Here is a 21,809-nt window from a genome sequence, read left to right on the forward strand (position 1 = left end):
TGTGTGCACTGGCCCTGCGTCCCTCCTGAAAGGCAAACAAACAAGGAAGTCCGCAGCTATTTTCTCTCACCTTTCACCCATCCTCAAAACAAAAGAAGCAATGGGGACGAACCAGCCAAAAAACATGGCGTATAGCCAGAGGATTGTTGGTATTCCATCCATACCACACCACACCTGCCTTCATCACAGCAGAGAGAGTGCATCCCTATTTCAGTTTTGATACAATGTGTGTTTTAATGTGACCCCCCCCCCCCCCCCGACCCTCATAAAATTAACAAATGGACATAATCTTCTACCTGCACTAGAGACAGGCACGAAGATGGGGTGTCATGCAACTGAGTAAAGAGTTAGGCGCCAATGCCTCGAAGCACTAATGTGTGTGTCACTGCCCTGGTGGAGGGAGCGCTCTAAAGACGGGGAGGGCGCAGCTTCAAAGGATCAGCTGTCTCTTTCTCTTCAACCCCTGACACTGCCCCCCCTCCCGCTGTGAAGTGCTATTTCGGTTCCCTTATATTAAATGAATCTAATTTTTGTTGTGGCTTTGCAAGGCCGAAGCGATGGTGCCGAATTTTAGCAGAGCTGCGCCTTGGGGTCTTTGTTGGCGACATCTCTCTGTCACCCTTTCTATGTGTCCCCTCCTCCGTGCTGCAGTCGTCTTTACCTCTGTACATCCTGTAAGAGTGTTTACAAATATGCCACTGTGTGTCTGCCCTGCTGCCACAGTCAACGCCTGGTTGACTTCTGCACTGTTCACACTGTACAGCGCTCTGAAGCCTGGTCGGGCGGAGTTCACGCTAGATAAAGCCACAAACACATAAATAAACAACCCCCAGTGGCTCTGTCTATGATTTCCTTGTGAGTATAGTGTGCTGGACGCAATATCTGTGTGGGAAAAAGACCAGTGATGAGTTATATTGAGGAGAAAGGGTTCTGGGGTCATATAACTTGACTGTGCCACCCAGTAAAGCTGGTTGAGGTTCCCCTAAACAGCCCCCCAAGTATGCCGTGGTCCGATTTTGCCTCTTTTCTTAGAAAGACTGCGCCCAGAATAGGCGTTTAGGGTTCGGCGAACATAAAGACGGTGCTCGTGCAAAGCAGGTGCCTCTCCGGCCCGCCCGAGCACTATATATGGCGAAGGAATGGCTTCCCATGGTTGCCCCCAAGCTGTCGCCGGCTTGTCCTTACAAGGGCCTGGACGCCCTGGGGTGGCCCTCCGGCTTGGAAGGGGCTGGGGCTGGTCAGCTGGCCATGAATGGGCCTGGCACAGGTGCCTTGGACCCTTTCCAAATATGGAGTGTGCCGGAGGGGGTGTGCGCGAGGAGGGCAGCTGGTATATATACTCAGGACCGACCCCAGAAGATCCATCCGTAGCCGTTGCCAAGCCATCCCTCCGGGCCTCATCGCTGCTCCAAGAGCCGGTAAGGGACCTACCTAGACCCGCCAGGGGCGAGTGAGTGAGTGACTGTGGAGGAAAGGATAGCACACCGAGGCAAGCCCTTGAGCTCGGGCCTCGACAGCACCAAGGGACGAGCCCTTTGGACCTCGCCGATGGCTCATCCGAAAAGGGTCGGGTGCCCAGGATCACACATGGTGCCTGAGCTACCTCTGCACTCCACGGACCACCTCTGCGGATCTCAGCCTCGCCGGTGCCCGCACCGGGGACGGCTTGGCACCCTTGAGGTGGGCAGGTCATGGAGCCCTGGTCATTTGGAGCTGGACGGTCTGCTGGCATGCGGGACTCGCAATAAGGCCCACTTCCAGACCCGGATCCTGCCCGGCTGCTGTCCTCTTGTGGGCCACGGGGCTTAGAATGTAGGATTAGGGCGATTAAGTGGCACCATCGCTCGGCCGAAGGGTGCCCCCCTGGAACACGCCTCTACCCCCCACGTCTTCCGGTCAGAGGGGTGCAGCGCCTGGTCCGGCACCAGTCCGGAGCAACAGGCGGCTTCCATGGTTTCCGAAACTGAGCAAAACGGGAGTCCGATATTTGAGCCCTAGGGGGCTTCGGCTTGTGTAAGGGGATCCCGGGGGAGATTAGATACAAACCTCTGACGGGTGCCTCCGCGGCCACTGCGCTTTTAAGAGCGCCTGTAGCGAGAAGAGGCTTCAGCCCTTAGGAGATATCAGTGCTATTCATAGCAATATTATCTGAAGAGGCAGAGAGAGGAGGGGTGAAAACAGACAACAAGGCACCAAGGGGTCGCGAAGAGGGGGGAGGTGAGAACAGGAGCGAGGGCATAGGCCGAGAGGGAGTGGACAGGCTTCACAGCGCCAAGGGACAATGACGAGACAGAGAAAGGGGCAGTAAAGGGAGAAGCGTGGAAAAGAAAGGGGAAGTATCGAAGAAAGAGTGGTGGAGAAAAGAGAGGAAGAAAGGAAGAGATGAAGAGGGGGTTACGAGAGCGGAAGGTAACGATGAAACAGAGAGAGAGAAATATGGAAGAAGGAATGCAACAGCAGCATATGTAGGGGAAGAAGTTGTTGACGACCTGAGGGGAGAGCTAACACCAGACTCTAGGAGATAAGGAACACGAGAAGCAAAGGTGGAATGCAACAAAAAGAAACCAACTAGAAGTGACTGGGAAATGAAGGCAGAATGAGATAGCAAACGAAATGGAACGAGAGCAAACGAAAGAAAAGAGAAAGAGGGGAAAAAATAAGAAGCATGAAAAAGAGAGGCTGGTGGAATCAAACCGAGAATAATATCCTTTTTTTTAGATAGCAAGTGTGAGTGGTTACCCAGTCTTGTTGCTGCTAGTATTTGTAGTTTTATTTTTGTCCATTATTATTGGAGGACTACAAGTACCAGAATTCAAATTGTCTAGGACAGCTATTCAGACTTGACAACTTGCGATCCCCCTCGCAACCTGGGAGAATGTGGGAGATGTACAGGGTTAAACAGCAAGGTTAAGGGGTCTGTGGAGCCGCGGTGGCACTTTCTGATCTTGGGCGCGCGCTGCCTTTCTGTTCATTGAGAAGTGATGTGGGAGCTGAGTAGGGGGTGATGTATTGTGAACGATGCTGTTTGTCGTTCTATAATTTAACCCCACGCTGATGTCACGTGTGTACGTATAGTCTGTGAGAAGGGAGCAGGGGAAGGTGGCCGGCCTGTCTCTGGATTGGCTGGATCAGTACCTGCTCTTAGAACAACACCTGCAAAGTATGGTTGGAGTGCCGTCGAAGAAACAGCTCTTCCCGTTGGTGGGTCTAGTATTTACCGTGTGGCGACTACTGTTAGCCGGGGAAGGGAGTGCCGCTGAAGTAACTGCTCATGTAAGAAGTTAGGGGTGGAGAAAGATTTGCTGTTAGAGGGAACCCTACTGGCCAGGGCTAGCAGTACAATTGCCTGGAAGCAGGGATGGCCGTGCCAGCCCAGGAGTGCGCTTACAGCGACCCCTGCTGGTTAGAGATGAGGGTGCTGCTGAAATAACACCCAGGGAAAGGTGGATGGGGAAGTTCTGTCATGGGTGGTCTCCTGCTGGGCAGCAGGATTGGGAGTGTAGCTGAAATAACACGCTCACCCAGGGAGGTTGTGGCATGCACTGATCTTACAGTGACACCTGCTGACCAGGGCTGGGAGTGTTGCTAAAAGAACACAGTGTAGTACTGCTTTCGCAGGGCAGGAGCTGGGAATGGGGGTGTCGTGTTGCTTTCTCACCAGTCTTTCCCCCTCCACAGACACCCCAACACCACCACCATGTGCGACGATGAAGAAGTCACCGCCCTCGTGTGCGACAACGGCTCAGGCCTGGTAAAGGCCGGCTTCGCCGGAGATGACGCTCCCCGCGCCGTCTTCCCCTCCATCGTGGGTCGCCCCCGCCACCAGGTAAGTGCCCCACCCGCTCCCACCTGCTGTGAGGGCTCGTAATGACCGCCCATGCCCTTGTGGTTGTACCCGAGGCGGTGCCACACTCCCACACCCAGCTGTCCCCGATGCAGCTGTCCAGTGCTTAGAAGAATTGCTATCCTAAGCACATTCCTCCCAGACCCCCGGCCTGCGACAGGCGCGCCCAGATCATTTACCAGCTTAATTCGGCGCCCCCACTGCCTACCCGCCCCCTCACTGACCCACCTGCCCTCCCGGCCACATTTTTAGCTTCTTCATTAATTCGCCAGCCATCCATCCCTTATGGCACTTTTAAAAATAACTATATCCCGGGCCCTTTAGACTCTGCCTACACACTCTGCCATCTGGCACACTATGCCCCCCCTTTCCGTTTCCCTTTAATGTCCCTCACCACATAACATCCAAGAATGGCGGAGAGTCGCCACCCCATTGCTGTACCCAGAGCCCAAAAGCCTCTTCCTCGGGTCTCCCAAGTTTTTAGAGCCCTCCTTACAGTCATTAGACCCCACAATAACCCACCTTATCGCCACCAGAAAAAAACGGAACCTTCCAGTTCCGCTCATTTGCATTCCGAAATGACCAACCCAATCACTGTCATATATTTACAGAACCCCTTAGTCCATCACTCCCCTCGCCACACCTTCGCGCACTCCGTGAGGTCTAAACCCCCACCAAGGCACACTAACCCTCCTTACCACATCCCATGATCACTCCCCCCCCCCCCGCCCTTTACTACATCTCACGGTGACAGGGGCGCTCTCGCTGTGTCTCTGGTTAACCCACACCCCTATTTTTTCCCCCTCCAGGGTGTCATGGTGGGTATGGGTCAGAAGGACTCATACGTTGGGGATGAGGCTCAGAGCAAGAGGGGTATCCTGACCCTGAAGTATCCCATCGAGCACGGTATCATCACCAACTGGGACGACATGGAGAAGATCTGGCACCACACCTTCTACAACGAGCTGCGCGTGGCCCCCGAGGAGCACCCCACCCTGCTCACAGAGGCCCCTCTGAACCCCAAGGCCAACCGTGAGAAGATGACACAGATCATGTTTGAGACCTTCAACGTCCCCGCCATGTATGTGGCCATCCAGGCTGTGCTGTCTCTCTACGCCTCCGGCCGTACCACCGGTAAGAGCCTGCTGCCGCCCCCCTCGATCACTCCCCCCTTCCTCCAGTACGCCACCCATGAGCTCCAACAGTTTTCTGGGGCCCCTGGCAAGTCACCCCTTTCTTCTCCTGAACTGAGGTTACCATTTTACTGTTGACCCCTGCAGACCCTTGAAAGGTCTTAAGATGGCCACGTGCCCCGGGCAGAGTTGTGATGGCCGCCTGGCCCTGAGTAAACCTGTGACTGCTATCCGGGCTCTCCGCTGCCTTAAGCTTGCAGCTTGGCCCATGAGAGGTCGTGTGATGTCCATCAGGCCTACGACGTACTAGGATGATTGCCTGGCCCTGTGAATTGTTGTGACGTCCTGTGCTCCCTGCTGTCCTATGATAGCTTCCTAGCAACGAGAGATCTTGCCCACTGCCACTTCGTGGTGCCCAGATTGTTGAGGCTGTGTCACTGAGGTCCTTTAGCAATTGTTTATCACCACGGTAGCAACAGTGCTCCGCAATATCTTATTATGGCTGTTTGGTCTCTGCTGCCCTTTAATGATTCTATAGCCACTGAGAAATAATATGAAGACCCCTTACCCTTTGAGGTCTTGTGATAACTATCTGGTCATGTGAGGTGTAGTGATGGGATGGCTTCTTGGTGCCTTCTGCCATTCTAGCCCCGAGGTGCCCTGTGATGGCCCCATGGCTCTCGCTGTCCCAAGTGGACTGCTTTGTCCCCGAGAGGTCTTATGCCGCCCACCTGGTCCTGTGATATTTTGAGAGCCGCCTGGGCCTTGCAGGTGTTGTGATGACAGCCTGCGCCTGTGAGCTGTTGAGTGTGGTATTCTGTGGTACTTTGGTGGTGGGCTGCCCCATAGTAGCTACTAAGTCCCTGCAAGGTTTTATGGTAGCTGGCTAGGCCCCAAGATGCACTGTGGGGACTCCCTACCCGCAGAGATATCTTGTGATGGTCCACGAGGCCCTAAACCGCCTTGTGAGTACAGTTTGCGCCAAGAGGCCTTACGATAACCGAGGATCTTTGTTCCTTCCCTTAGGAATCGTTCTGGACTCCGGTGATGGTGTCACCCACAACGTGCCCATCTATGAAGGCTACGCCCTCCCCCACGCCATCATGCGCCTGGATCTGGCCGGCCGGGACCTGACTGACTACCTGATGAAGATCCTGACAGAGCGCGGCTACTCCTTCGTGACCACAGGTGAGGACATCCGGGGCTTTAGAGGGACCTGAGTGGGAGGGAGGGCGGACGGAGGGAGCTCTGTGCCTACAGAGGGATGGAGGAATGAAAGAGAGTGAGCCCCAAGGGGGCACAGAGAACTCTGCACTTTCAGAGATAGAGAGCTGACAGAGAGAGCTCTGCACCTACACAGGGATGGAGGACTGAGAGGGTGAGCCACAGGGGGGCAGGGGAAATTAATTTGTAACTCCTGGGGGCCAGAGGAAGCTCTGCACCTTCAGAAGAAAGGATGACTGAAAGGGCGAATCTCGGGGTGGGAGGAGGGAGGCAGATATACTTCTGCACCTTCAGAGGGATGGAGGACTGATAGAGGGAACCACTGGGAGTTAGAAGGGCAGGTAACAGAGGACTACACGGGTGAATGAACTGAAGGGCAGAGCTGAGGAACAGGTACACTGTAGGGGCAGAGAGCATTGCCATTTTATAGCAAAGCAGCAGGCGGAAGTAGACGCCAGAGCGAGTGACCGCAAACGGTTCTGCTGGAGGCTAGCAAAGGCATGGTGGAGAATCTGAGATGGAGAGTGATAAAGTGCTATGTGAGTGATTGGAGCAGACTAAGCCAACGAGACTGAGTGCACGAACCAACAGTCCAATCCCTCTTCCTCAGCCGAGCGTGAGATCGTGCGTGACATCAAGGAAAAGCTGTGCTACGTGGCTCTGGACTTTGAGAATGAGATGGCGACCGCTGCCTCTTCCTCCTCCCTGGAGAAGAGCTACGAGCTGCCCGACGGCCAGGTCATCACCATCGGCAACGAGCGTTTCCGCTGCCCCGAGACCCTCTTCCAGCCTTCCTTCATTGGTAAGTGTACACCAGGGGGCGCCCTCACCACAGCGCCCTCCTGCGTATGATGTCACCAGAGCCTCCCCCAGCCTTCCTTCATTAGTAAGCATACACTGGGGGGCGCTCTTACCTAGCCCCCCCACCCCCACCCCTCAATGCTACCGGCCCCTCTCCCAGCCTTCCTTCATTGGTAAGTATACAACAGAGGGCGCTTTACTCCAACTGTCCGCCCTCCCCCAATGCCACCAGACCCTCTTCCGGCCTTCCTTCATTAGTAAGCATACAACAGAGGGCGCTTTACTCCAACTGTCCGCCCTCCCCCAAATGCCACCATACCCTCTCCCAGCCTTAATTCATTGGTAACTATACAACAGAGGGCGCTTTACTCTACCCCCCTTCATGCCCCGACCCTCTCCCAGCCTGCCTTCATTAGTAAGTATACAACAGAGGGCGCTTTACTCCAACTGTCCGCCCTCCCCCAATGCCACAAGACCCTCTCCCAGCCTTACATCCTTGGTGAATCCAAACAAGGCAGCACTCTGAACCAGAACCCACTCTAATGCCACCAGACCTCAAGTGCAGGCGGTTCTGTCACTCTCTCTCCAGTCTCCTTAGAGATGCTTCCTTCCCTCTCCCCATGACTAGTTTACTAGTCGCTCACTACCAGCATGCCCCCTGTCTCCTGATGAGCCCACTTTATACAGGAAGCCTCCAGAACTCTGGTCAAGATTAGAATCTCACTGGAAGGCGCGCTCCATGTTCCTCATAAGTGGGACAGCACCCTACAACCTATTCCAAATGTAAAGGAGCACTTTCACCTTAGCACGCCAACAAGTGCCTTCCACACACCCTTGGCCACTTCTCCCCAGGGCTCTATCTAGGAAGGTGCAGCATATCCTACTGCTTGGATTAACCTTGTCCCTACATGCACATTACCCTCTGTAAAGTTGGACATACTCCCTCACACTCATCCACAGTTCTGGCGGTGTTCAGCCTGGAGCCCACAGCCTGACCCATGTCTTGGAGCCGTGTGTGTGTGTTTGTGTGGACACTCTTGACCGACCCTCCTTACATGTACACTCTCCTTCCGCCCAGGAATGGAATCTGCCGGTATCCATGAGACCACCTACAACTCCATCATGAAGTGCGACATTGACATCCGCAAGGACCTGTACGCCAACAATGTCCTCTCCGGTGGTACCACCATGTACCCTGGTATTGCTGACAGGATGCAGAAGGAAATCACTGCCCTGGCCCCCAGCACCATGAAGATTAAGGTAAGCAGAAGTCTACACTCCCAGTAAGACCAAAAGGGACTCTTCTCACATCAAGGAGTAGCCTGTAGACTTTACTGTGGTCATCAGTAATACAGGCCTTCTACATCCTTCCTGGGCTACCCTTGGTAGATAGGACGACAATCTCAGGACATTTTTGGAAAATGTTCCAGGTCATGTCAGTCCCAGGAAGAAAGAGACAGGAATTGGTTAGTGGCCACATGTCAAAATAGGTTGCCACGATTTCAGGAGGGTAGGTGTATTAAAATCTATTTATTGCTTATACAGACTTTATAAAGAGTAACCATGATAAAGCTCAAGCAATAACATTTTTTGGAACTTATGAAAACATTTGTAAACATTTTGACAAACAATTTAAAATCATTATTTAGACCGCTTTTAGAGTAAATTAAACATTATTTCAGCTTCCAAATAACTATTCAGGGATGTCACAGGTGCTAAGGACAATACTGTGTTTGTACCTGTGAACTGGAGAATCCGGTCACTGATACTTGAGCCAGTTTGCAGGGGTTCATTTGAAGAGGTCAAACCTTATGCCCAGACTGTGACTAGTGCTTCCACATAAGACTGGTCCATTGAGTGTTGAAGAACAGCCACGCTTGCCTCCACTTTCCAAAACCAGTTTGACGGCTTGCGGTTCCCCCATCTGGGTGGGGGTAGGGTGTGGAATTCTCCCCAACTTGGGCTTGCTTCGACTTCGCTCATTTAACATGCTCCCCATTTCTCTTCTTCTCCCTCTAGATCATTGCTCCCCCAGAGCGTAAGTACTCCGTCTGGATCGGCGGCTCCATCCTGGCCTCCCTGTCCACCTTCCAGCAGATGTGGATCAGCAAGCAGGAATACGATGAGGCAGGCCCCTCCATCGTCCACAGGAAGTGCTTCTAAGGAGATCGCCCCCTCCTCACTGCGACCACCTTCTGATCCCGACCCTTTACCATCACCAAGCAGTTCACTGGGAGCCCCGCTCCTCCTCAGGCAGCTACACACCCTCTCCTTTCCACCCCAGCACCACCCACAGCGGGGCCAAAGCAACAACCAAGATGTCGCCCGCGGTGCCGAGCCTCCTGCCCTGGATGAGGGGCCAGCTTGGTGTGGTGCCCCTTTGCCCAAGACCACAGGTGGGCATGGCCCAGCCTCTACCGTACTGCCTCCCACCGGGATTGGACGGCTTCGAAAAACGATGGCCTTTTTTTGTTTCTGGAACTTTTTATTATTTATGAAAAATTAAATGTTCTCCATACAATAAAAAAAAAGTAAAAAAAAAAACCAAACACACAGTTTGTTTTGTCTCTGAGATGCCAGGGGGTCTGCAAGGAGGGAGGTGGGCGGGGAGGAGGAAAGGCGGAGGCAGTCCCTCTATATAGGCCAGCACCACAAGAGAGAGCCCACCCGGAAACACTGATCTACCAAGGGATCATTTGACCTCAATCACTGAGACTCGCTTAGTCACCCACCACCCCACGACTGCATACCCCAAGTATCACACTTCATGCCGCCAAGATAACATAAAAATATTAATTTGCAGTACATTCAGCCATGCAAACCAAATAGGATACGCACAGCACAAAGACGTTGGCAGCTAAACTCAAATGCAACCATCCACTAACAGCACAAACCTACTTCCTCAAGTGCACAAAGTCAACTTACCTGTGCTGTGCACAGGACTAAGAGCACACTACATGCTAAAACAAACACATAAACCCAAATCACCCCAAACAAAAAGATACAATTACTCACATCACAAACTCCAAGCCCCTACTGCACCATAGCAATCCATGCGGCACACAGAAGAAACCAGCAATCCCATAAATAGAAGCAGGACACCCCTAAGTATATTTCAAACCATGAATCACCCCCTCTCCCCCACACAATAACCTTTACATACAGCACAATCCAGCACCCATACACACAATCACAACTCCTACACAGTGCACATACCAATAGTTCCCACCAAATAAATGCGAAATCCAGAAACCCTAAACACAAAACCTTGTTCCCAATAGTTTTTACGCAAAATAACAACACAGCTACCTCCCAACAAGCACAACTTGCCTCTTGTACAGAAAGAAAACACACCTACAAAATAGAATAAGTAACAACCCCTTCACGCAAGCCAAACTTCTAAACGCTGCAGAACATAGAATTAAGCAGCAAGACTTCAGATACAAATGCAACACTATCACACACATACCAGGAACCAATAGCCTCATGCTCGACACACCCAACACCCTTATATACAGGACAGATGAACAACCAGTTATTCACACAAAACGACCCACAGTACCTTGCAAAGCACAAAACACCAATACAAAGCAAAAACCAATAGCCCCTCACTTGCAATCAGACGCTCCCTGTATAAAAAACAATTGGAAGTGTTACGCACACAAAGACAGCACACACAAAAATACAGCACGAACAAACCGCATAAGTACAGTACACATGCACACTGCACAAAACAGCCCCTAAACACAGACTCCTCAATCCTATAAAACAAAAACTAAGGGCCCCTGGCACAATACACAACTCAAATACACACAGCACAAAATAGGAACGCTTCACAAAAACGGAGGACCCTACACACAAAAATCTCTTTGCGCACAAACATATCACCATCACATTTCATTATAAGCCAGCATCTTTCTATACACAAATCACTACTCACATAGCATCATACATGTGTCTCTTTGAGGCCTGAGTCACTTGGCGACAGCTCCAATTCACACCCTCACCTGGCTCTACAAGACAATTCAGGCTGTGGTAGACGACTTTAAGAACACTGCCACCCAGTAGAGGGGCATGTTAGAGTAGAACCACGACACCATGAACCCTTCCAGGGCGAGATTCCAAAGCTTCACAGACCTGCTTTTGCAGCTCTGTGAAAGCTCAGGTTCCACTTTACCATCAGCTACTTGGATATCCTCTGTGGAAGGTTCTCCCAATACATATCAGGCCCACCCCTCCCCCAAGAAAATGTAAAATAACCCTTAAAGTTCACCCCTTTGTTGACAACAACCCTAAATTCCTCGCACATGCCACTATAATGGTTACTTTTTTTTGCAAAGCAAGTTAGTACATAATTCATTTATTGTAGTTATATTTTCTTTCGAGGTGACTCGATGTGTAACAACAACCTGAGGCCAAGCAACGGACAACCGCACAGCCCAGGAGAATGTGCTTCGACACAAGCATCCATTCACTTGGTGCTCCTCACAGATCTAAAACAGAAACTAGCCGGCCACTACCCAGTGTAATCTTTCATTAAACCAGGTGTTCGTCTATTCCAACCTTGTAGGGCACCATCCAAGACACCACAACTCTAAACAATAGAAAAAAACGGCACAACACGAAACATAAGAGAAAACTCTATCAACAGATCACTTTGACTCGGTTGCATGAGGATCTCAGAACCGTGAAGGCCGCACGGTTTCCTCAAGCACTATGAGACAACAGATATGGTGGAAATGCGCTAAACAGGTGCGGGTAACGTGACATCAGTGCTGCTTCTGTCGTGCGTATAATGTTCTCGCTTTCATACCTCTTCCATCATCAACACATCTTTTTGTTATTCCATCTGCTCCTAAAGGATTCAATGTTTTTTTGAAAGTAACAAATGCAGAACACTACCTTTAGCAGAGCTGGCTTTTAACGAAAACCAAGCAATACATTCCTAAATTTCTAGATAAAGCTGCCTTGTATCTCAAGTGATTTGCTGCTGTGCAATAATCCAAAATGAAAATTCTTCTCAAATTAATGCAGACTGAAGGGTCGGCATGCTGGCAGGCCTCGTTTGGATCCTGCAATCTCAACAATTAATTAGCTAAAAGAGACGAGGAATCATGGGAAATACAGAACCAGACCTGGAGGCAGCAATATTTCTATTTATTTGGAAGTCCAATAATTGAATATCAATGTTTTTTTTACAGAACATGTCATAACTTGGGTATCCTGTGGGTGCTGTACACGATTGAAGCCGGATCTCTACACAGCAGTAAAGTTTTTGTCAAGGCATAATGTGGCCAAAAATACAGCCGCTAATGTCTTTATTATTGTGTCACACAATTTGGAATTGGGACACGAAGTCTTTTTCACAATCAGTGAAAAGTGACTGCTTTTATTCAGTGCCTTTGTCATATTGTAAAATCTGAGGTTCACCTGAACTTTCAGCTCCCTAGAGGGTTGGAGATGTAAATAAATCAAAAAAGCTCCAAGTTAAAAAAAACTTCCTTTGTTTGATAATGTGATTTTGAAACAAATGTCAGACATTTTTCCATATCACACTACAATGGAGAATCAGTACCAGCCGAAAAGTGACAAGGAAGGTGTTCTCTAGTAAGGTAGATAGTTGGTACTAGGAACGCAGAGAATAAATTGTTACTCTGGTGGGTTGGTGCCAGATGTAATATAGCGATTAACAGTGTATAGCTGTTATGGCAAGTTATTGGATAATATCCCCTGTTTTCCATACAATAAAATATATGTAGGGACTATAATGCAAAAAGGCGAAGTCTCTAGCTCTAACGGGTTTACACATATCATCCCAAACAGATTAAGACAAAGTGGAATCTAGCAAGCTACACACAACCATGAGGACGCCGATACCCCACAATGTATATGTTATTCCATGGCAGGCCCGCCTTGTGGACAGCCAATCCAATCGCCAAGGTATTGTAGCTCCTCATGAGGTAGGTCTATGAATACCTTATTGCTATCCTATGATGGTTGAAATAGCTGTGATTCGGGGGATCCCAACGTGGTTGAGATTTGGAAGGTCCCAACCCTATTCTTATCACAGAATATGTGGCTGCGATTTCTTCTCTACTTTGGAAAAGAAGGGCTTCTGTAAGGATACTGCAGTGACAAAGGATGACAGTGTCTGGCCCGAGTGGGTCCCAGAGTATCATTCGGTGGGTATTTGGTGTAGATTGGGACTTAGTGTTATTTTTTGACAGATCAGGGGGCAATGGTGAGGAGTCATGGATTCCCCTTCAACAGAGCAGGGGGAAGGGGTGAGCAGGCACAGATTCTCTCAAGGTGCCAGCGTGGGGATCTAAGCTTGCAAGAAGTACAGAAGGAGAGTGTACCCCCAAAGCAAGACTGTCACTCAAACTCCTGTGAGTAATGTTAGACCAGGGATCTTCAAACTGGGGGGCTTTAAATGATCCTGGGTGGCTGCCAGGCTCTGGAGAGAGAAGCATTATGCTGATAACAGGGTTTTGGTTGAAGCTGAAATAAATGAGCTGCAGTAAACCCCTCTGTAATGGGCCATAACTAGAATGTTTTGCATTTGTATCCAAGCTGAACTATGTGTCCAAAAGGAAGGGATTCCAAATTCTCTTCACAATCTCCACTCCACCCCTACTTCTAATAATCACACTGTGGATACTTTTACATCTTAGTAAGGCCTACCAGAATAGTATACTTGGCATCATGTACTTGATTGCATTTTTAAAACAGTAGCAGTATTTAACTGCAATGTTTAAATAATTCCAGACATATTTAAACACTGTCATTTTAATAGAATAATTGTGAAAAAGTCAGAGGGGGGCCCGATGAGGTTTATTTTCCCCTGGGGGTGCGCAGCATTAACATTTTTGAATATTGCTGTTTTAGACTTAAATGGATGGCAAATTTAGCCAGACTGTTTGTCCCGCGTGTTTATTACGCCACAAGGCAAGCAGTTTCTGTGTGTTTTTATGGGATACCCCTCACACTAGGTGATAACTCTGACAAGAGCAGGTAGGCCCCCCTTGTTCTAGTTCGACTGCGTAAAACTCGTTTAGACAGCGAGGGAGGTGCAGGCTATTACAGTATGTAATCATATGTTCAAGACGGTCTATGTAGTGAGGGAAGGAGTATATGGTCTGGGAGCTTGTCATTACGAACTCCACAGCACCATAATGGCTACACTGAATACCGGGAAGTTTGGTATCAAACTTCTCAGCACAATAAACCCACACTGATTCCAGTGTGGGGTTTATTGAGAAATACACACAGAGGGCATCTTAGAGATGCCCCCTGTATGATAGCCTACCTGATAGAGTAAGACTGACCAGTCTGTGCCAGCCTGCCACTTCCAGACGAGTTTCTGACCACATGGGGTGAGTGCCTATGTGCACTCTGTGGTCAGAAACAAAGCCTGTCCTGGGTGGAGGTGCTTCACACTTCCCCCTGCAGGAGCCTCAAAGGCTTAGACCTGGTGTTACAGTGGCCCAGGGCACTCCAGCCAGTGGAAATGCCCGCCCCCCAGACGAGCCCCCACTTTTGGAAGCAAGTCCAGAGGGATAATGAGAAAAACAAGGAGGAGTCACCCCCTCAGCCAGGACCACCCCTAAGGTGTCCAGAGTTGAAGTGACCCCCTCCTTGAGAAATCCTCCATATTGCTTTTGAGGATTAGGACCAATAGGGATAGGGATGTGCCCCCCTCCCCAGAGGGAGTGGGCACAAGGAGGGTGTAGCCACCCTCCGGGACAGTAGCCATTGGCTACTGCCCCTGACCCTAACACACCCCTAAATGTAGTATTTAGGGGCGACCCTGAACCCAGCTCTTCAGATTCCTGATGACTACACAAGAAGAAGAAGGTCTGCTGAGCTGAAAACCCCTCAGAGAAGAGAAGGAGACAACAACTGACTACCAGCCCGTTTCCTGCTTCAAAAAGCTGCAAATGAAGAAGCAACGCATTCTGCAGGACCAGCGACTCCTGAAAAACCTCCAGGGGTCTGCCTGCATCACCTAGGACCAAGAAACCCCCGTGGACAGCGGACCTGCCCAACAAGATGACAAAGAAACCATCTTTAAAGGGACTCCCACCTCACTCCAGAAGCGCGACTCCCAACTACTCTGCACCCGACGCCCCCGGCCCGTGTCCAGAGAAATCAACTAGCCAGACAGGATCCCCAGGCGATTCTGACTACGTGTCCATCATGGGCTGACCTCTGCAGACCCCCACGACGACGCCTTCAGAGGAAATCCCAAGGACCCCCTGACCGTGACTGCCTGGGACAAAGATATCCGTCGCCTGGAGAAGTACTGTACCGGCAGCCCACAGGCCTGAGAGAAACCGACCACCGGTGCAGCAACGACCAGCAGGCGACCATCACACTTGCCCAGTCAGTGGCTTGCCTGATAAGCCCCCCTGTGCCCTGCCTGCAGCGCCTAAGTGACCCCTGGGTCCCTCCATAGAGTTCTATTGAGAACCCGATGCACTGTTTGCACACTGCACCTGGCCGCCCCTGTGCCATTGAGGGTGTGGTTTTTGTGCCTACTTGGGGCCCCTCTAGTGCTCCTTCAAACTCCCCTGGTCTGCCCTCCAACAACGCGGGTACTTACCTGCAAGCAGACCGGAACTGGAGTACCCCCTGTCTCCATAGAGGCCCACGTTATTCTAGCTCCTGTATAACCTCTGCACCTAACCGGCCCTTTGTCACTGGTGCTGGGTGTTTGGGGTTATCTTGAACCCCCAACTGTGTGCTACATATGCCCTGGAGATTGAACCCGTAAGTTTGTTACTTACATCAAAAACTGTAATTTACTTACCTCCCCCAGGACTGTTGAAAATTGCAGTGTCCACTTTTAAAATAGCTTTTTGCCATTTTAAAGAAAACTGTGTACATTGTTGATTCTGTTCAAAGGTCTAAGTATTACTATGAAGATTACCTTACATTTAATGTACTTACCTGCTAAATGAATCTTGTGATTCTAGAAACAAATTAACAAAATAATATTTTTCTATATAAAAACCTATTGGTCTGGAGTTAAGTCATTTGGGGGCATATTTATACTCCGTTTGCGCCGAATTTGCGTCGTTTTTTTCGACGCAAATTCGGCGCAAAGCTAACGCCATATTTATACTTTGGCGTTAGACGCGTCTAGCGCCAAAGTATGAGGAATGAACGTCATTTTTTTGCGTGAACGCCTTCCTTGCGTTAATGAGATGCTAGGTAGGCGTTCCCGTCTAGAAAAATGACTGCGACGCAAATGCTTCGTATTTATACTCCCGGGCAATAATGACGCCCGGGAGTGGGCGGGGCACAAAACCCCGCATTTGCGCCTCTTTTTAACGCCTAGGTCAGGGCAGGCGTTAAGGGACCTGTGGGCTCAAAATGAACCCACAGCTGCCCTCCCATGCCCCCAGGGACCCCCCCTGCCACCCTTGCCCACCCCAGGAGGACACCCAAGGATGGAGGGACCCATCCCAGGGACATCGAGGTAAGTTCAGGTAAGTATAATTTCTTTTTAAAAAAACATTTTTTTTGGCATAGGGGGGCCTGATTTGTGCCCCCCTACATGCCACAATGCCCAATGACCATGCCCAGGGGACATAAGTCCCCTGGGCATGGCCATTGGGCAAGGGGGCATGACTCCTGTCTTTACTAAGACAGGAGTCATGTAAATGGCGTCTGGGCGTCGTTAAAAATGGCGCAAATCGGGTGGAGGCGATTTTTTTGCCTCTACCTGACTTGCCCCATTTTAAGACGCCCTAACGCCATTTTCCCCAACGCCGGCGCTGCCTGGTGTACGTGGTTTTTTTCCACGCACACCAGGCAGCGCCGGTCTGCTAGCGCCGGCTAACGCCATTCAATAAATACGGCGCCCGCATGGCGCTTCAGAATGGCGTTAGCCGGCGCTAATTTTTTTGACGCAAAACTGCGATAGCGCAGTTTTGCGTCAAAAAGTATAAATATGGCACTGAGTGTGTGTTTTCACTTATTGCTTGTGTGTGTACAACAAATGCTTAGCACTATCCTCTGATAAGCCTAACTGCTCGACCACACTACCACAAATAGAGCATTAGTATTATCTATTATTGCTTCTGGCAAGCTTCTTGGGGAACCCCTGGACTCTGTGCACACTATGGCGGTCATTCTGACCGCGGCACCGCCGAATGACCGCACCGCGGGCAAAAGACCGCGGCGGCCATTCCAACTTTCCCGCTGGGCCGGCGGGCGCCCTCCAAAAGAGCACCCGCCGGCCCAGCGGGAAAGCCCCTGCAACCATGAAGCCGGCTCAGAATGGAGCCGGCGGAGTTGCAGGGGTGCGACGGGTGCAGTGGCACCCGTCGCGATTTTCACTGTCTGCTAAGCAGACAGTGAAAATCTTTGTGGGGCCCTGTTATGGGGCCCCTGCACTGCCCATGCCACTGGCATGGGCAGTGCAGTGGCCCCCAGGGGCCCCACGACACCCGTTCCCGCCATCCTGGTTCTGGCGGTGAAAACCGCCAGAAACAGGCTGGCGGGAAGGGGGTCGGAATCCCCATGGAGGATTCCCTGGGCCAGGGGTAAACCGGCGGGAAACCGCCGGTTCCCCTTTTCTGACCGCGGCTTTACCGCCGCAGTCAGAATAGCCCAGGAAGCACCGCCAGCCTGTTGGCGGTGCTTCCGCTGCCCTACGCCCTGGCGGTTTCAAACCGCCAGGGTTGGAATGAGGGCCTATATCTCATTTTGATATAGTATATACAGAGCCAGCTTCCTACAATTCCTAACTACTTTTCTGGCTATGTAGTCAAGATTTTCTCACCTAATAAGTTTTATTTTCCTAGTGACAACAACACTGATATAAACCAACTGTCTCACATCAGCATTACTGAAGGCTCTAGCATATGGAACCGTTGCTTACCAGTAGCATTCCTAGCCTATAGCTCTTACCAACAGGTCACTTGACTTTTTCTGCTGATCAACTATATCAACAAGTATTGTTACCTGGGGATAATTCAGTTCAACATATTTGTCTATTGATTTTCACCTTAGCAGTAACCACACTTCAAAGGCTATATACCATCCGTATGAGTGTACATTCACCTACTTAGTCCAATACAAATGTGCCTGAACCAGAAATAGTTGAAACTCAAATACCTGCCAAAATGTTTTATCCTCAATGGTCATGCTCCTTGCAAAGACACAACTCAAGGTCATTCTTTAGAAATTCTCACTCATGTGTAACAACTATATAAAAATCAAACAATCTAGTTAAACCCACTCAGATCAGGACTATTCTTTAGATGATCTGCCTTCTTGATTGATAAAGATCCTACAATAATTTTTCTTCTGTCAACAGACTGGTCAACCCTGCTCAGGCAGGCTGATAACAATGTTTGTCTTAGTGCTAATGAGGACAGCTCTAATGTCAATAATCTTTCCAGCCAAATTCAGGAACCTCTTGTACATTTTCTGCATGCAAACAAGGGTAAGTCTAGGTATAAAGAGTCCCAGCTAAATTTAAATTTTGTTATCTGGGTCCCAGATTTATGGGATTTTAGTGCGTGGCAGTGCAGCAAGTCACATTGCTGTGCTGCCCTGCATCAAAGGGAAAGGCCAGGAATGCACCGCATCTATGGCATACAGCACATTCCTGTCCTTTCTCTCATCACTATTCGCGAATATAACCAGCGCTACGCACAGCCCGTGACCTAGTTTTTGAGACATCTAATACCAGTTCTAGAGGATTTTGAAGTGACAGAACGTTTATGTTGGCCCTCATACTACTGTCATGTTGGTCCAGGGTCTGCACCCAGTCCTCATCTGAGTATTCATGGTCTAGTGTTCCTTGCTAATTGGTGTTGAGGTTTGCCGCCATATGTTTAGAACACAACTGTCCTACAAGCATATTATAAAGACCCAGCAATACTCTTCTATAACGCCCCATTGTCAAAGTATTGTAATGGGAGAGAGTCCTGCAGGTGCAAAGGGGATTCTTACTGCCTAAGCTGCTTCTTAGGCAGAAATTCAACTGCATGTATATCCGTTTTAGCGAGGAGGCGAGTTTGAATTCTATTTGGAGGGAGGAGAAAGGGTTCAGGTCTCCATTCACTATTAATTGCTCTGTTGTGTGCATCCCTACACCCTTACATATTTTCCAACTAATGGGTTTACCTTCTATTTTAACACTGGCATTAATCCAAATATGTGATCATTTATTACATTTTAAGGTTGCTTTTAAGCAGTTTGTAGGAGATCAGCTATTTTACAAACATGGTCTGGACTATTGGATTCATTGTCGCCAGAGTTGAGGTTGTGACCAGCCAAGTAAATGTAGTCTCTGTCTCCTGCTTTCACACACTGAAGATGCTCAAGAAGGTCTTCAAATGAGTGACTCCCCACCAACACTCGCAGAACTGATACAGGGGCACAAAACAGGTTCATACTCCATCTGTGATGCAGAGGGGCCCCCAACTCTTTTGGTGGCCCTCACCCCTAATGGGCCTCCATTGAGCCCAAGACCAATAAAATATATTTTGGATCTGTGAGCTCAGGGGTCACTCATCAAATTCTGAAGAGGGGCCCCAACATTTGTATTCAGCTACTGCTCGTGTACCTCAGCGACTGTATAGACTTTCACAAACCTGCTGGACACCTCTGCTCAGCAAGACTCCTACTCACACACAGCTGCCACATATGGAGAACCAGATCCGGTAGTTGTGACTTCTACTTCCTCACTCCTAAAGCTTGGAGAAACGTGCCTCAGACATCAGAGCCACTTCCTTGGTTCCTGAATTCAGCAAAATTCTTAAGACAGAACTCTTCACCTAACCCCGACACTTACGCGACCCATGCACCTCCTGTTTCATCATCAGGGTACCGTCCTGATTGAGTTGTGCACTATGCAAACACACATAACATAACAGGTGAAGTGAGGGCCACAACCATCTTAAGCATTTGCACTCTCCCACACAATGACAGGTTGAGGTGCATCCATTGTACATATTTAGAGGCAGTTTTAATGCTCAGCTGTGGAAGACTGTTTTCCACCAAAAGTTTCACTTCCCATTTACATAGATCCCAAGGTATTTCACTCCAAAAGAAATTGGATAAAAGAGAGAAATCAGGTATAACATTATTAATGGTAAGCCGGGGTGTCTCTAAGACTGTTATCGTAAGCAGGATGTCATCTGCATATGACAGTATTTTTGAGGTCCTGGAGAGGATAAAGTCCCACGATTGCTTCCTCTTGGCCCGGGCCAAAGGCTCCAGTGCCAACAGAAAGAAAAGGGATGACAAAGGCCTTCCCTGGCGATCCCCTGCTGGATACAGAAAGGGTCAGATAAGAAACCTCCACAGGTGACCTGTACCGTGGTGAATTTATACAACCACTTCAATTTGGTACTGTAGTTTTCACCAAGTCACATTCTGGAAAGCTTTTGGAACATGTAGCCCCGTTCTATTCTATCAAATGCCTTATCAGCAGGGAAGGAAAAAGCCAGAATCTCAGTCTGAGTATCTTAATAGAGCCATAATAAGTGAGAATGGATTCTCAGATGATTATAGGAAGTTCTACCTAGGGCAAATCTAGAGCAGGTGTGGTTAATCTGGGGGGAATTACCTCTTTAAGGCTTTCAGTGAGGGTTTGTGCAAGAATTTTAATGTCTGCTTTGAGCAGAGTGATTGGGCAATAGCTGCTACATTGAACCAGATCCCTACCCACTTTAAGAGATCAACAATCAGTGACTTATTTGAGAAAAATGATAAATAACCATCTGTTTTGGCCTCTTCAGAAGAGCCTTACCACACCTCAATAATGTCCTGCTTATACCAGTGGTTCCCAACCTTTTGACTTCTGTGGACCCCCATTTTATCATTACTGGATCCCAGGGACGCCCACTGAATCATTACTGGAATCTGGGGACCCCCAAATGAGTCATTACTGAAACCTGGGGACCTAATCTGTTAATATGATTTAATTTTCTAAGTAGTCGCGGGCCCCCAGGGGTCCCTGGACCACCAGTTGGGAACCACTGGCTTATGCCATTTATAAAATTCACCTGGGAAGCCATTTTTACCAGTCACATTATTATATGCGAAGTCTGAGATAGGCATCACTATTTCCTCCCTGGAGACCTCTCGTGCGAGCAATGATCTCTCATCCTCATTCAGTGATGGTAGGCATAAATTCTGAAAAAAAACTTTCTTCAGCAATTTGTATTTCTGCAGATTCTAAGCTAAACTGCTTTGTGAAACAGGAGCAAAGGTTCTCATGATGTCTTGTGGTATCTTCACTATGTTCCTGTTATCCTCTTGTATGGTACAAATGGTCACCACTGCGTCTCTTTGTCTAAAGTGGGCAATTTACCTACCTTCTCTCCTTGCTCATAATGATGGTCTCTGAATCTCTAATGTGAGCATTCTGACTGCAATGTCCATAGAGTATGAAGAGTCATTGTAGCCTCTTCCACTTTTGGCCTATTGGCTATGGTGGAAGATGCTGTCTTTGTGTGGCTCAAGTACCTTGGGGCATATTTATACTCTGTCTGCGCCGAATGTGCGTCAAAAATTTGGACGCACATTCGGCGCAAACCTTACCCCATATTTAAACTTTGACACCCAAGCCCGCGGACGTCAAAATCCCGCTGTGTGCGTCATTTTCTGGATGCGGGAAACCGCCTTGCGTTAATCATATGCAAGGTAGGCGTTCCCGTCCAAAAAATGACTTAAACACCCGTGCGTCGTATTTATGCTTCCGGGCAAAAATCCTGCACGGCCGGGAGTTGGAGTCGGAAAATGACACACAGCCCCATTTGCGTCAACAATCAACGCCTGGG

The 21,809-nt window shown here is 49.4% G+C and overlaps 1 protein-coding gene across 1 annotated transcript; it reads left to right on the forward strand.

Moving 5' to 3' along the window:
• The first annotated feature begins 1,314 nt into the window (after positions 1-1,314).
• On the forward strand, positions 1,315-9,240 carry LOC138259398 (actin, alpha cardiac muscle 1-like). The gene is made up of 7 exons (XM_069207117.1): positions 1,315-1,418; positions 3,679-3,826; positions 4,654-4,978; positions 6,004-6,165; positions 6,812-7,003; positions 8,081-8,262; positions 9,022-9,240. The coding sequence occupies exons 2-7, from the start codon at positions 3,698-3,700 to the stop codon at positions 9,163-9,165; spliced, it is 1,134 nt and encodes a 377-aa protein (XP_069063218.1). The 5' UTR covers positions 1,315-1,418; positions 3,679-3,697; the 3' UTR covers positions 9,166-9,240.
• The last annotated feature ends 12,569 nt before the right edge of the window (positions 9,241-21,809 follow it).

The sequence above is a fragment of the Pleurodeles waltl genome, chromosome 9, assembly GCF_031143425.1.
Source record: "Pleurodeles waltl isolate 20211129_DDA chromosome 9, aPleWal1.hap1.20221129, whole genome shotgun sequence".
In the NCBI taxonomy this organism is placed as follows: Eukaryota; Metazoa; Chordata; class Amphibia; order Caudata; family Salamandridae; genus Pleurodeles; species Pleurodeles waltl.